Source organism: Nerophis ophidion, linkage group LG16, assembly GCF_033978795.1.
Source record: "Nerophis ophidion isolate RoL-2023_Sa linkage group LG16, RoL_Noph_v1.0, whole genome shotgun sequence".
Lineage (NCBI taxonomy): Eukaryota > Metazoa > Chordata > Actinopteri > Syngnathiformes > Syngnathidae > Nerophis > Nerophis ophidion.
In genome coordinates, this window is record NC_084626.1 from 8,017,293 (window position 1) to 8,031,877 (window position 14,585).

At 42.0% G+C, this 14,585-nt stretch overlaps 1 protein-coding gene across 3 annotated transcripts in view; it reads right to left on the reverse strand.

The window, feature by feature from the left end:
- LOC133570037 (sodium-coupled neutral amino acid transporter 3-like) overlaps positions 1-14,585 on the reverse strand; it is a 171,395-nt gene that overhangs the window by 22,307 nt on the left and 134,503 nt on the right. For all 3 annotated transcript variants that reach the window (XM_061922672.1, XM_061922670.1, XM_061922671.1), the window contains 4 exons: positions 13,384-13,442; positions 12,993-13,133; positions 591-670; positions 320-420 (listed from right to left, as the gene is read on the reverse strand). In XM_061922672.1, the coding sequence (XP_061778656.1) occupies positions 320-420; positions 591-670; positions 12,993-13,133; positions 13,384-13,442 (381 nt within the window). The remainder of the gene's footprint in view (positions 1-319; positions 421-590; positions 671-12,992; positions 13,134-13,383; positions 13,443-14,585) is intronic.

Sequence of the window (14,585 nt, forward strand, 5' to 3'; positions counted from 1 at the left end):
TAAATAATGATAACAAATAAACAAAAAAAAAACATGCGCATGAGTGCATACATTATTTTATTGTATTTGTATTACCTTTCCAGTAGGCTTCTTTCCAATCTGGTTTAAAAATAATTTGCCATGGAGTAAAGTGAGGGACATATTTATTATCGACACCGTGGAAGTAATAGGCATGTTAATTTTTGACCACAAGAGGGCAATGATCCTTAATGACGTTCATCATTTTATCTTTTTTCCATTTACAGTGCATAAAATTGAATTTGAAGGTCAAATGCAGCAATTTACCAATGAATTGGAAAAATGGAGGAAGACGCCTCACCATAGAAAGTTAGGTATCCAAAAAGAGCAGCCAGGAAATACATGATGTACATGACTGCAATGGAGATATTGGCCACATGCTGCATCTTTTTCTTTGTGGGGCTAAAACAATAAGATGTTAATTACTACACACACGACAAAGCACATGTAAAATGTAATTCACAGTCATTTTAGGAAGCAAACATGCTACTATGTCTTTCAAGGAGTGCAACATATTTTCCAAAAAGTTGCAAAGAGTGCAGGGGATCAGGCAAAACACAAAAAGCACATACTTGCGTAGCTCTGTGTAGATGGGCAGGACCTCAGGGTGGCACACAAAGGCAAAGGCCAAGATGGGGATGGTATAGGCAGTCTGAAAATTAACCCCAAAAGGTCACCATAGATTCAGCAGCGCCATCCCAGACGTCTTTATTGGCGGTAGTTACTCCGTCAGACAAGCGACACAATTAATTTGCCCTGAGCGTAAACCAGTCAGGAGGTTTTGCATGGAAGACGCTAAGCACCACAATTCCTTAGGGTTGCGGATAATTAATAGGAGCTTGTAAAATTGATATTTGTTAATGAAAAATTTAATGTGAATGATGAGGGATATTGTCTCAGAGCTGAAATCTTGCATTATTGAAAAAAAGCACAGTCTACTAACTCAAATTCCTCGCTTGTTAAACAGTGTTAATTTTGACAGGTGTTTTTAATTTAGTTTTAGTCCGTCTTTTGACAAAAATGTATTTAAGTTTTAGTCATATTTTAGTCATCGAAATTAATGTAGTTTTAGTCCACTTTTAGCTGACGAAATTCCTCAACATTTTAGTCGGCTAAAATTACAGTAAATTATGTCGACTAAAATATAAAGTATAGCAAACAAAACATCTTTGAAGTTGTTTTGAAAGCACTTTTATCAATTATTGTTGCAGAGCATCTCAAAAACTCAAATTTGGAAAAATACTTGACCAAAAGGGTCACATGAGGAAATGAGTTGTATTCTAGATCAGCAAGCAATAAAATTATTGGTAGCATAAGCAGTCTTGCTCCTTCTCTACTGTCTTTAATAGAAACAATCATTCAGTACAGTATGAGTCATTTGAAAATATTAGTTAAGGCTTATTTACTGTTGCGAAGTTGTTGTTGTATGATTAACCTGCAGAAGATGCTTCAAGATGGTTTTATTTTTAACGGAGAAAATGAAGCCACAGGGTTTACAACGTGTCTTGTTGTCTGCCTTGCAAAGGTAAAATGTGTTTCTTATGTCTTCTCCATCTTCCAGGGTTAGAAGACATATTATACACATAATAATGTGTATAATAATATTAAGGCATGAGCAGGCTCTTCTTCCTGAAGAAGCTTAGGTCCTTTAATGTGTGCAGCAAGCTGTTAAAGTTAAAGTACCAATGATTGTCACACACACACTAGGTGTGGTGAAATTTGTCCTCTGCATTTGACCCATCCCCTTGATCACCCCCTGGGAAGTGAGGGGAGCAGTGGGCAGCAGCGGTGCCGCGCCCGGGAATCATTTATGGTGATTTAACCCCCAATTCCAACCCTTGATGCTGAGTGCCAGGCAGGGAGGCAAAGGGTCCCATTTTTATAGTCTTTGGTATGACTCGGCTGGGGTTTGAACTCACAACCTACTGATCTCAGGGCGGATACTCTAACCACTAGGCTACTGAATAGTAGTTGGAGATGTTTTTCCAGTCTGTTGTGGCCAGTGCCTTGTACTTTGCAGTGGTTTGAGGGGGAACAGCACCAGCAAAAGGGACTTAAACGGGGTCGACAAACTGATCCGGAAAGCCGGCCAAACTATTGGCACGCAATTGGAGGAGTTTGTGTCAGTGACAGGAGGACACTGGACAATCCTGCCCACCCACCCCACCAGGAAAGCGGAGCACACACGCCAACAGGCTCCTTCAGCTTTGTTGTCACACAGTGCGATTCAAGAACTCCTTCATTCCACACTCCATCCAGCTGTATAATCACTCGACATACAGCAAAAGATATTTGTCTATTACCTGACCACTTCTGTTCTCTTTGTTTATAATGTATATTTTCTGCTGGATCTACTCTCTATTTTATGCTGCCCTTTTTTTGCTGCAACTGTTACATATACTGTAATATTGTACATGGTAATTGGGATTTGTTATATATAGTATATATTATATAAAAATAAAATATAATATAATAATATAATATAATAGTATAAGGACGGCGTCCCCCATACATAAGTTTTTAAACGGGACGGCGTGGCGCGGTTGCGAGAGTGGCCGTGCCACCAACCTGAGGGTTCGTAGTTCGATTACGGTTTATTTAATTGATTAATTTACAGTAACAAAAAAATCATAAAAATAAAAATAAATCAAATTAATATATCTATCCATCCATCCCATCCATTTTCTACCGCTTATTCCCTTTCGGGGTCGCGGGGGGCGCTAGCGCCTATCTCAGCTACAATCGGGCGGAAGGCGGGGTACACCCTGGACAAGTCGCCACCCCATCGCAGGGCCAACACAGATAGACAGACAACACTCACACTCACATTCACACACTAGGGCCAACTTAGTGTTGCCAATCAACCTATCCCCAGGTGCATGTCTTTGGAGGTGGGAGGAACCCACGCATTCACGGGCAGAACACGCAAACTCCACACAGAAAGATCCCGAGCCTGGATTTGAACCCAGGACTGCAGGACCTTCGTATTGCGAGGCAGTCGCACTAACCCCTCTGCCACCGTGAAGCCCCAAAAATTAATATATCCATTTCACATATTTAATTATCTAATATTATAGGTGTGCAGTTATTGTTGGTTACATAAAGATTGATTGTGTGAATGCCAACAATGCATTTACACATGCTGTTCTACACCAGTGCTTCTCCAATATGGAAGAAAATACTTTGTCCCCCTATAAGTAAAATAATTTGTCTATAAAATTGTTATAACTATACCTTTGATAACAATGCAAGCTTGTCAACATTGAAGGAAAAAAACATCGATCTTCCCTCGTCTCCCACCGTGGTTACAGTGAAGCCAAGTGCTACATACGCTCCATCATATTCTGGAAGAGCAAAAAACCATGTTCCTGAAGGTCACATGCGCGTCCCTTGCATCGCACTGCACCCTTACAGGGGGGCCTGCCCCACTATTTGAGAAGGACTGTTCTTCACCAAAAATTCATCAATGTATGAGCTGGTGTGCAAGGTGGAAAAATTCCGGTTAGATATAGTCGGACTCACTTCGACGCACAGCAAGGGCTCTGGAACCAGTTCTCTCGAGACGGGCTGGCCTCTCTTCCACTCTGGCGTTGCACGCAGTGAAAGGCGAGGCGCTGGGATGGTAATTCTTGTTGCTCCCCGGTTCAAACCCTGCACGGTGGAGTTCAATCCAGTGGACCTGAAGGTAGCTTCCCGCCGCCTTCAGGTGGGGGGACGGGTCCTGACTGTGGTTTGTCATTAGGCACCAAACATCAGCTCAGAGTACCCACCCTTTTTGGATTCACTCCCTCGGGTGATTTCCTTCTTCTACTGGGGGACTTCAACGCTCACGTTGGCAACGACAGTGAAACTTGGAGAGGCGTGATTGGGAAGAATGGCGGTCCGCATCTGAACCCAAATAGTGTTTTGTTATGGAAATTTGTGCTTGTCACAGATTGTCTATAAAAGAACACCATATTCAAACATAAGAGTGTCCATATGTGCACTTGGCACCAGGACACCCTAGGCCGCAGTTCCATGATCGACTTTGTAGTTGTGTCATCGGATTTGGGGTCTCATGTTTTGGACACTCCGGTGAATAGAGGGGCAAGCTTTCTACCAATCACCACCTGGTGGTGAGTTGGCTGCGATGATGGGGGAGGATGCCGGACAGACCTGGCAGGCCCAAATGTATTGTGAGGGTCTGCTGGGAAAGTCTGGCAGAATCTCCTGTCAGAGAGAGTTTAAATTCTCACCTCCGGAAGAACTTTGCACATGTCACTAGGGAGATGGTTGACATTGAGTCAGAGTGAACCATGTTCCGTACCTCTATTGTTGAGGTACCGACAGGCCAAGCGGTGTGCGGCTTCAGCAGTCACAGACGCAAAAATTCAGACATTGGAGGAGTTCGGGGAAGCCATGGAAAATGACGGCTTCAAAGCGATTCTGGACCACCATTAGTCCCCTCAGGAAGGGGAAGTAGTGCACTGTCAACACCGTGTATGGTAAGGATGGTGTTCTGCTGACCTCGACTGCGGATGTTGTGAATCGGTAGGAGGGAATACTTCGAAGACCTCCTCAATCCCACAACACATCTTCCTATGAGGAAGCTGTGCATGGTGAAATCTGTGGTGGGCCCTCCTTTTTCTGGGGCTGAGGTTGCCGAGGTAGTCAAACAGCTCTTTGGTGGCAATGAGATCCCCTTGGAGTTAACAAAAGCCCCTGGATGCTGTGGAGTTGTCTTGGTTGACAAGACTGCCACATTGCAGAGTCTGGATTGGCAGAAAAGGGTGGTGGTTCCTCTCTTTAAGAAGGGGAACAGGAGGGTGTGTGCCAACTATCGTGGCGTCAACCTTCTGGTAAGGTCAATTCAGGTGTACTGAAGAGGGGGCTACACCGAATAGGCAAACCTCGGATTCAGGAGGAACAGTGTGGTTTTCGTCCTGGTCGGGGAATTGTCAGAGTGTCTGGGGTATTGGATGGTCTGATTTTGGCAGTCCGCTCCCTGTATGATCAGCGTCAGAGCTTAGTCCGCATTGCTGGGAGTAAGTCGGACCCGTTTCCATTGAGGGTTGACTCCGCCAAGGCTGCCCTTTGTAATCGATTCTGTTCATAACTTTAATGGACATAATTTCTAGGCACAGTCAGGGTATCTGGTTGAGGGTATCTGGTTTGGTGGCTGCAGGATTAGGTCTCTGCTTTTTGCAGATAATGTGGTCCTGATGACTTCACCTGGCCAGGATCTTCAGCTCTCACTGGATTGGTTCGCAGCCGAGTGTGAAGCGACTGGGTTGAGAACTAGCACCTCCAAGTCCGAGTCCATGGTTCTCGTCCAGAAAAGGGTGGAGTGCTATCTTCCGGTTGGGGAAGAGATCTTGCTCCATGTGGAGGAGTTCAAGTACCTCAGAGTCTTGTTCAGGAGTGAACTGCTTAGGCTGATGCCCCCGCGACCTGACCTTGGATAAGCAGAAGAAGATGGATACACCAAACAGTGTTCCATTTCCGTCTTTTTTTTGGTATGATCCTACTCCCACAGCTTTGATCCGATTGGAACTGTTCAGGCATAGAAATGTTCCGCTCGACCATTTCTCACTCGATTTGAACTTTTCCACCATCCACACACTCCATTCACCCAGGCCATTTGATCATGCTTGTTTCCCAGATCCGTAAATGTGTGCATAACCCTGAATTACCAAAAATGTCCCCCCCCATTGAAATATACAAACTGCTGCATACACCACATTTCTCAACGGATTTGAAAAGTTCGAAAGACAAAAGGTTCTTGCTTTTTTTATGCAAGTGCAGGCATGCTAACATTAACATGCTAATGTTTTTAGTACATTTTGCAACTGTTTACCTCAGAGTTATTTAATGTGGTATGTGACATATGCTAACTTGCTCAGCTCATTTTGCAACCGGTTACCCCAGAGTCATATATCTTGGTATATGACACATGCTAACTCTCAGCAAGGTGATGTTTGCATGCTAGCACCAATCGGTGGAAACCATATTCTGACTACCAGGAATTCCAGGTTTTCCAGGACAATTTTTATGCCTTTTTTTTACCTGATTCGAACCATTTATATCGCATATTTCTCACTCATTTTGAAACGTTCTACCTTCCACTCACTCCAATCACCCTAGAAATTTGAGCAAGCTGTTTAACTGTATCCAAAACCTGGAGCATTATTCAGACTTTCCAGGAATTCCCAGCCCGTTAAAAATTAATGGGCAATATTGAAAAGTCTACATACACCACATTTCTCAACGGATTTGAACAGTTCCAAAAACAAAATATTTGCTCATGTTACCTAAGTGCTAGCATGCAAACATTTTAGCTCATTTTTCAACTGTTTACCCAAGACTTTTACAACTTGATATGTGAAACACGCTAACTTTTTTTAGCTCATTTTGCGACCGTTATACAACTTCACAATTGACACGTCAATTGCTAGCATGCTAAAATGTTTAGTTCACTTACAACCGTTTACCCCTGAATCATTTAACTTAGAATGTGACACATGCTAAATGTTAGCATTAGCATGCTAACTTTTTGGGCTAATTTTATGACCGTTTACCCCAGAGTCATACAACTTCATATTTGACACATGCAAACATGCCAGCTTTTTTTTTTACTGTTTTAGAGAAGTACACCTTTGAATCATTACATCTGGTATTTGATACATGCTAACTATGCGCATGTTAACAGTTACCACTTAAATGTGACTCATGCTTATTGACGGTTTGTCCATGTCTGTGGTGGTATTCACACGCAATTCTTACCGGAATTGCACAGATTCCATTTTATTATTATAGTTTCCATATCATATAAGAATAAGAATAATACTATATTAACGATACCATATACTCTTATTATTATATCCATCCATCCATCCATTTTCTACCACTTGTATTCTTATTATGCCATAATTATTTTGACGCCCTCCTGCTCTCACAGTTTTCATTTGATTGGAACTGTTTGAGTGTCAAAATGTTCGGCTTGACCTGGACAGTGCTTTTAACATTGGTTTGTCTTCTCAAATATCCCAGGTGACCAGGAATTCCAGGAATTCTTAAGTTTTTATTGGCCTTCTTCTCCCTTGGTTTTTCATCCGATGGCAATCATTCAAGTAAAGAAACATTCAGCTCGGCTCCACTTTTCTTTCACCAAAAAACTCCAATATTTTACAGGATATTTTTCCCATTGAAAATGGATGGGGTCTTTTTCAAACTTGAGCAAGTCCCATTCCAGCATCTACACACTCTACTCATCCTGGACATTCGAGCTGACATGTTTATTGGTTCAAAAATATCCCTGGTTAACCGGAATTCCTGCTTTAAACAGCCACAGTTTTTTGTCCTTTATTCTTATGACTTCTTCTACGCCAGTTTTCATCCAATCGGAACTATTTGAATATGTAAACATTTGGCTTGGTCGGTAATCTATGGCAACAATATCTTTCTTCTTCCATAATTTCACCAATTACCAGGATTTCCATGTTTTTCAGGACGTTTTTTTACGCCATTTTTTTTTACCCGAAATTCACACACATTCCCCACCCTGGACATTGAAGGGAAAAACATGTTTTCCATTTCCCCAAATTTCCAGTTTTCTTCAAATTATCAGGAATTTCTCCCAATTGAAAATTAACGGGAAATATACAAACTTCTGCATAGCTCACATTTCTTACGGATTTGAACCGTTCCACATCCGCACACTCCACTCACACTGGACACTTAAGTCAAAATGTTCCCAAGTTCCAAAACTTCCCTGATTTCATAGAATTCCTGCTTTTAAACACAACTGTTTTTGCCCTTTTTCTTTTGACTTCTTCTACCCTAGCTGTCATCTGATCTGAACAGTTCCAGTAGATACATGTTCTGCTCGGCCTGGAATCGATGGCAACCACATTTTTTCTTCCAAAACTTTCCTAATTACCAGGAGTTACAGATTTTCCAGGACATTTTTCCACGCCATGTTTTACCTGATATGAGTCTCTCAGTGACGTGCTGTCAGGGGATGTAAGTGAGGCAGTGCCCCACCTTGCCACCAGGTGGGGTAAAATGCTTAACCATGAGATGTTCAAAAACAAAGTAATAAAATAAAATAGTTTTAATATGCTATGGTTTCTATGTGATTTTGGTGGGGTTCCTGTATATTTTGATAATTTTTATGGTAAAAATAAGCGGAATTTCCGTGTTTCCTGATCAAAATAACAAGGCAGACGAGAAGTGAGGCAGCCACAGAAAGTGCCTCCACAGCTACACACAAAGTGTATTGAGCATGTGCGTGCGAGGGGGCACGCGCTTATTGCCATCGGGCAAGGCAGGCCAGGAGGCAGCAAGTACCTGTGCCTCAAAGTAGGGGGCAATATATCAAACTTCATGAACAGCCAACACTGGTTAACCCTCAAGAAGTACAAGAAGAAAACAGCAGACAACAACTGCCACACTCCCCGCAAACTGTGAGGCTTTTTTGCCCTAAAACTGGAGGATTTGATTTCTAAAATGAGGACATTTTCAAATCACTTTCAATCAAAGCAAGAAGTCATTAATACTGGGAGACCAACGCCAGAGCTGCCAGATTTGATTCAAAAGTGTGTGGTCCGAGGACAGAAAATAATGCGTTCATTTCAAAAGGATTGGTATACTTGAAAAGAATGACTTTGTGGCTGTGCTACAAACCCTTCCATAGGAGTTGGGAAATTGTGTTAGATGTAAATAGAAACGGAATACAATGATTTGCAAATCATTTTCAACCCATATTCAGTTGAATATGCTACAAAGACAACATATTTGATGTTCAAACTGATGCATTTTTTTTGTGCAAATAATCATTAACTTTAGAATTTGATGCAAGCAACACGGGACAACAATTGGAAAGGTGGCAATAAATACTGATAAAGTTGAATAATGCTCATCAAACACTTATTTGGAACATTCCACAGGTGTGCAGGCTAATTGGGAACAGGTGGGTGCCATAATTGGGTATAAAAACAGCTTCCCAAAAAATGCTCAGTGTTTCACAGGAAAGGATTGGGCGAAATACACCCATTTGTCCACAACTGCGTGAGCAAATAGTCAAACAGTTTAAGAACAACGTTCCTCAAAGTGCAATTGCAAGAAATTTAGAGATTTTAACATCTACGGTCCATAATATCATCAAAATGGCCGGAAACCAACATTGAATGACCGTGACCTTCGATCCTTCGGACGGCACTGTATCAAAAACTGACATCAATTTCCAAAGGATATCACCACATGGTCTCAGAAACACTTCAAAAAACCACTGTTACTAAATACAGTTTGTTGCTGCATCTGTAAGTGCAAGTTAAAACTCCACTATGCAAAGAGAAAGCCATTTATCAACAACATCCAGAAATGCAGCCGGCTTTTCTGGGCCCGAAATCATCTAAGATAAACTGATGCAAAGTGGAAAAGTGTTCTGTGGTCTGACTAGTCCACATTTCAAATTGTTTTGGGAAATATTCAACATCGTGTCCTCCGAACCATATGGGAAGCGAACCATCCAGACTGTGTGTATCGACGCAAAGTTCAAAAGCCGGCATCTGTGATGGTATGGGGGTGCATTGATGCCCAAGGCATGGGTAACTTACACATTTGTGAAGGCACCATTAATGCTGAAAGTTACATAAAGGTTTTGGTACAACATATGCTGCCATCTAAGCGCCTTATTTTTAAATGGACGCCCCTGCTTATTTCAGCAAGACAATGCCAAGCCACATTCAGCAAGTGTTACAATAGCGGGGTTTCGTAAAAAAGAGTGTGGGTACTTTCCTTGCCCACCTGCACTGCAGACCTGTTTTCCATCGAAAATGTGTGGCCCATTATGAAGCGTAAAATACGACAGCGGAGACCCCGGACTGTTGAACGACTGAAACTCTGCATGAAACAAGAATGGGAAAGAATTCCACTTTCAAAGCTTCAACAATTAGTTTCCTCAGTTCCCAAATGTTTATTGAGTGTTGTTAAAAGAAATGGTATGTTCACAGTGGTGAACATGCCCTTTCCCAACTACTTTGGCACATGTTGCAGCCATGAATTTCTAAGTTATTTATTATCTGAAAAAAAAAAATAAAGTTTATGAGTTTGAAAATCAAATATCTTGTCTTTGTAGTGCATTCAATTGAATATGGATTGAAAAGGATTTGCAAATCATTGTATTCTGCTTTTATTTACCTCTAACACAATTTCCCAACTCAAATGGAAACGGGTTTTGTACAAAAAACGTCTTTATTGCTTTGCCTGCCTTTTATTCCCAACGAGTCACCGTGTTTGGACCCAAATGGGATTTACTGAGGTGGCGACTTGTCCAGGGTGTACGCTGCCTTCTGCCCGAGTGCAGCTGAGATAGGCTCCAGAACCCCCTGCTACCCCAAGAGGGAGAAGCAGTAGAAAATGAACAACGGAGACTAAATATCAGCATCCACAATGCCAATGTAAAGGAACATCGTGAGATATCAAAAGACCTAAAAAATGCCACTTGCTTTTTGGGGAAACAGGAGCTTGCATTTTTAAAACTCAAAGAAAAAGAGCAAAAGGAGGACTTCTACAACAAAGTCAGATATCTTTGTCCAGAAGGAAAGGCAAACGACCTTCATTTACAAGAAAAGGTAAGATATTCTGTCTAGTGCAAGGGGTCCCCAAACTAAGGCCCGCGGGCTGGATTAATTATTATTATTTTTAATAATTATTATTTTTTTTTAAATCTGTCCTTTCTAATCCATTTTCCATCATTGCGCTTGTGCCGCAGTGTCGGGCGAGCACGCAGTGAGTGTCCGCTCTTTCAGTCAATTAGTATAGTATACATATTATATGAGAAAAACTAAATAGTTTAAACAAATGAAATACATAATTTAAATCATTCATGATAATTGAATAAAATGATTTGATTTAAAATAAATACTTTAACATATTTAGGTGTCGAATAAAATGTCTGTGAATTCATTGTAAGTTATTTAAAGCTGAATACATATTATTCACTGTTGATTCAAGAAAATCTAATAATTCATTCAAATACATGTTTTAATCAAATTACTCAAATTAATGAATTTTTTTTTTTTAAACCAACATATTCGTTCAAGCATATTTATTTATCTACTAATATTTGTGTGAATTAATTTTAATTTACTTTAAGATTGATGAATATCAATTCAATGTTTGTATAGAACATCACAGTTACTGTATTCAAATAAAGTGTTCATTATTCTTTTATTTTTGCATTAATGAGAATTATGTTTCACGGTGGGATAGGGGTTAGTGCGTCTGCCTCACAATTCGAAGGTCCTGCAGTCCTGGGTTCAAATCCAGTCTTGGGATCTTTCTGTGTGGAGTTTGCATGTTCTCCCCGTGAATGCGTGGGTTCCCTCCGGGTACTCCGGCTTCCTCCCACTTCCAAAGACATGCACCTGGGGATAGGTTGATTGGCAACACTAAATTGGCCCTAGTGTGTGAAAGTGAGTGTGAATGTTGTCCGTCTATCTGTGTTGGCCCTGCGATGAGGTGGCGACTTGTCCAGGGTGTACCCTGCCTTCCGCCCGATTGTAGCTGAGATAGGCGCCAGCGCCCCCCGCGACCCCAAAAGGGAATAAGCGGTAGAAAATGGATGGATGGATGGAGAATTATGTTTTTCAAAAGAAATGTATTACTTTATTATATGTACTTATATCTACTGAAATGTGTGTGAAATAATTTTATTTTTTAATGAAGGTTGATTAAAATTGATTTGATTTTATTTTAAAAAATCTAATTCGATAATTATGTAAATTAACATCGGGCTGTTGTCTCAATGCAGCCATCTCCTCCTTGAAGTTTTTCAAATCAGGGTTATCTTGTTGCATGGCTGTTGGCGCTCTGCTGCTATCTCCAATTAATGGTCTCCACAACACTGCTTTTGTCCCAATGGGTGTTATCTTGTTGCTTGGTGTGCAACTGTTGACACAATGTTCAATTCTCCTTGTTCAGCTTCTGCACCTCCTGTTTTAATACATTAATTTATTCTCTGAACTTTCTAAATTCCACCATATCTTTACGATTTTTTTTTCCGTCTTTGATTATCTGTTCTTGGATATCTGCAACATCTTTTTGTACAGCGTTAATTATCTGTTCCTCGAGAGTGTTGACCTTGCTTGGTGTCTTATTTATAAGATACACTTTTATGTCTGGTTCCACCCCTAGTAATGGTGTATTTCCCCGTTAATGGCTTCTTGTCATGCTCATGGTTGCTCAGCGGCGTAATGAAGCTGTTAGTGTTGCTAGGCTCTAAGGTGATTTTATTTTTACTTATTTTTTTGTCACGTATTTTGCACCGGCCAGTGCTGTGTCAGCCTTTCTTGTAGATCACTTGGTGGTCAGAAGCTTTTAAAATATCTCCAATTCCTTTGTTGTTGTTGTTTTGCTTTGGGTTGCGAGGCAACGGCTTTGAGCTAGTATTTAGATAGTTAGCCCCTTTTCGGCACTTTCGGTTCGCTTATTTTAGCGAATCTGTGCCTCCTGCTGGGCAGAGTTGAAGTCGAATATGTTAGCAAGCTGTCCTGTTGCCGTGATCACAATCAGTAGTCGGAAATTAAAGTTTTTTGGGCTGGCATTTTCCCCAACGTATCTCATTTTTCCACTGTGTGGATGATTGTGGATACTCATTTTTCACACAACTCCTCCCACTGTGATGACCTGCCTTACTCTGCCCCAGATTGATGCCAATTTACATTATTGTGACCAATCAGAAAGGAGGCGAGTTGCTTTTCAATGCTCAACCCTAGTGCCTCAAGAGTGGAACATTGCGCAAGTAGAGATAGAGAAAGACAGATCATTGGTTTGTAATGCGTCAAGCAGATAAATAGTGTAATATACAAGTGTTACATAAAGTGCTGCAAGCCAAGTGTGACTGTGTATGAGTGTGAACTGGCACATTGGCAGTATGCTAGTGGGTACGGGTGACTCTCAGTGGCCAGAAGGTGTGACATGCCTCAACCTACTTGCGAGTTGAGGTTAGCCATTTTGGGAATGCAGTCGGTGTCTTCCGCCCCGCCGAGAAGCGTGATGTTCGGTCCACCGGCGGTGCCGTTGAGGGCAAAATCCACAAATGGACAAGGGACATTGAACTTTTTGTATATGACCTGCAGAGGTGCACAAGAGGCACAAAGACCGTTAGCATATTGAGCAGACATAGTACAATGAGATGGATAACAGCTTGCACAGCCAAAAGTAGGTCAGTGAAGTGAGACCATAACAAAGCCTGGAGTACCGCACGCAAGAGCGAGCAGGGAGAATATTAAAAAAATTGGTATTAAGATGAAGCATGCAATCTGATTATAACATGAGCATCAGGTTGTACAGTATTTACACTATTACTGAAAGTACACTTACCGAGATGAGGAAGAACACCATGCAGCTCAGGGAGAAGCCACTGGTGTACCCCAAGTACCCTAAAACAAAGCAGTTAATTAGCATAACTATGTGTTCTACAGAGTTGATATAATATTTTCACTCTGATAGTGAGGATTTTCAAATTTGTAACAATCTGATGTGCTGGGAGCAAGAACTTATTAGATCATCGCAACAAAGCACTAATGCACTGTGCAACAAAGCTGAGAACAATCTCAAGATGCTGACGAATGGTGACCTAAATAGTTATTTTACGGTCAAAGAGTACTCACAAGTTAGGGGGGGAAATAAAATGAGCACTGTGGAGTAAAATAACACAGCTAACAAAAGAGCTTATAAACTAACTCAAGGAGTTTAAAGACTAGACTGATCATACGTCCTCTTTTCCCCGGACATGTCCTCTTTTGCGGGACTGTCCGGGGTGTCCCGGCGGGGTTTCTTAAATACCTCAAATGTCCGGGGTTTTGTGTCAAGGTTGCATGTATTTTCAATGTACGTACATGGTTATGAGGGTGTGACGGGTCTCCAGCCGTCATCGTGTGGGTTGCTGTGACATTCGGTAGAGGACGCATCGTAACGCATTTCGTTTATTCTTTCAACAAACATATTGTCTTGCCAGTTGGTCGCGCCAATTTCTAGCTCGCTGGCTCTTCCTGCTCGTCGTGGTGCACCTTTCGGTGACCGGTGGCTGCGTCTGCTGCGGGGGCTCATCTGTCTCGTCGTGCTCGTGGTCGTTGTTATCCGGGGTTTCCTCGCCTACTTCTGCTGCGATCGTTCCTCCCTCTCCCCTTTTATACTGCAGCAGAAGATGTAGAGATTGATTGCAGGTGTGTGCCGCATGCCCCGCCTACAGGCTGCCATCTCGGGTAGGACCGCCGTCTGTCCTATTCCGCTTTCGGTTCGTTGGCTCTGTCTCTCCACATACCTCCACTACCAGTTCGAAGCCGGGCTTCAGTCCGGCCAAGCCAACTCCCCTCCCCCCATCTTTTGAATGAGCGGGAAAAAACTGCCCTGGCCGCTTGTCTTCTTCCTTCCTTGGCATCTTCTCCTTTGAGTTTACATGAAGAAGCGAGGGTCCATCTTCCTGTGCAGTGTCCTCCCCCGTATCCTTAATGTGGCCTCCTGGTCCCGCCTCCATACAACTTTGCTTATGCCGAGGCTTTCATGGCGCAGGTGTTGCTGTG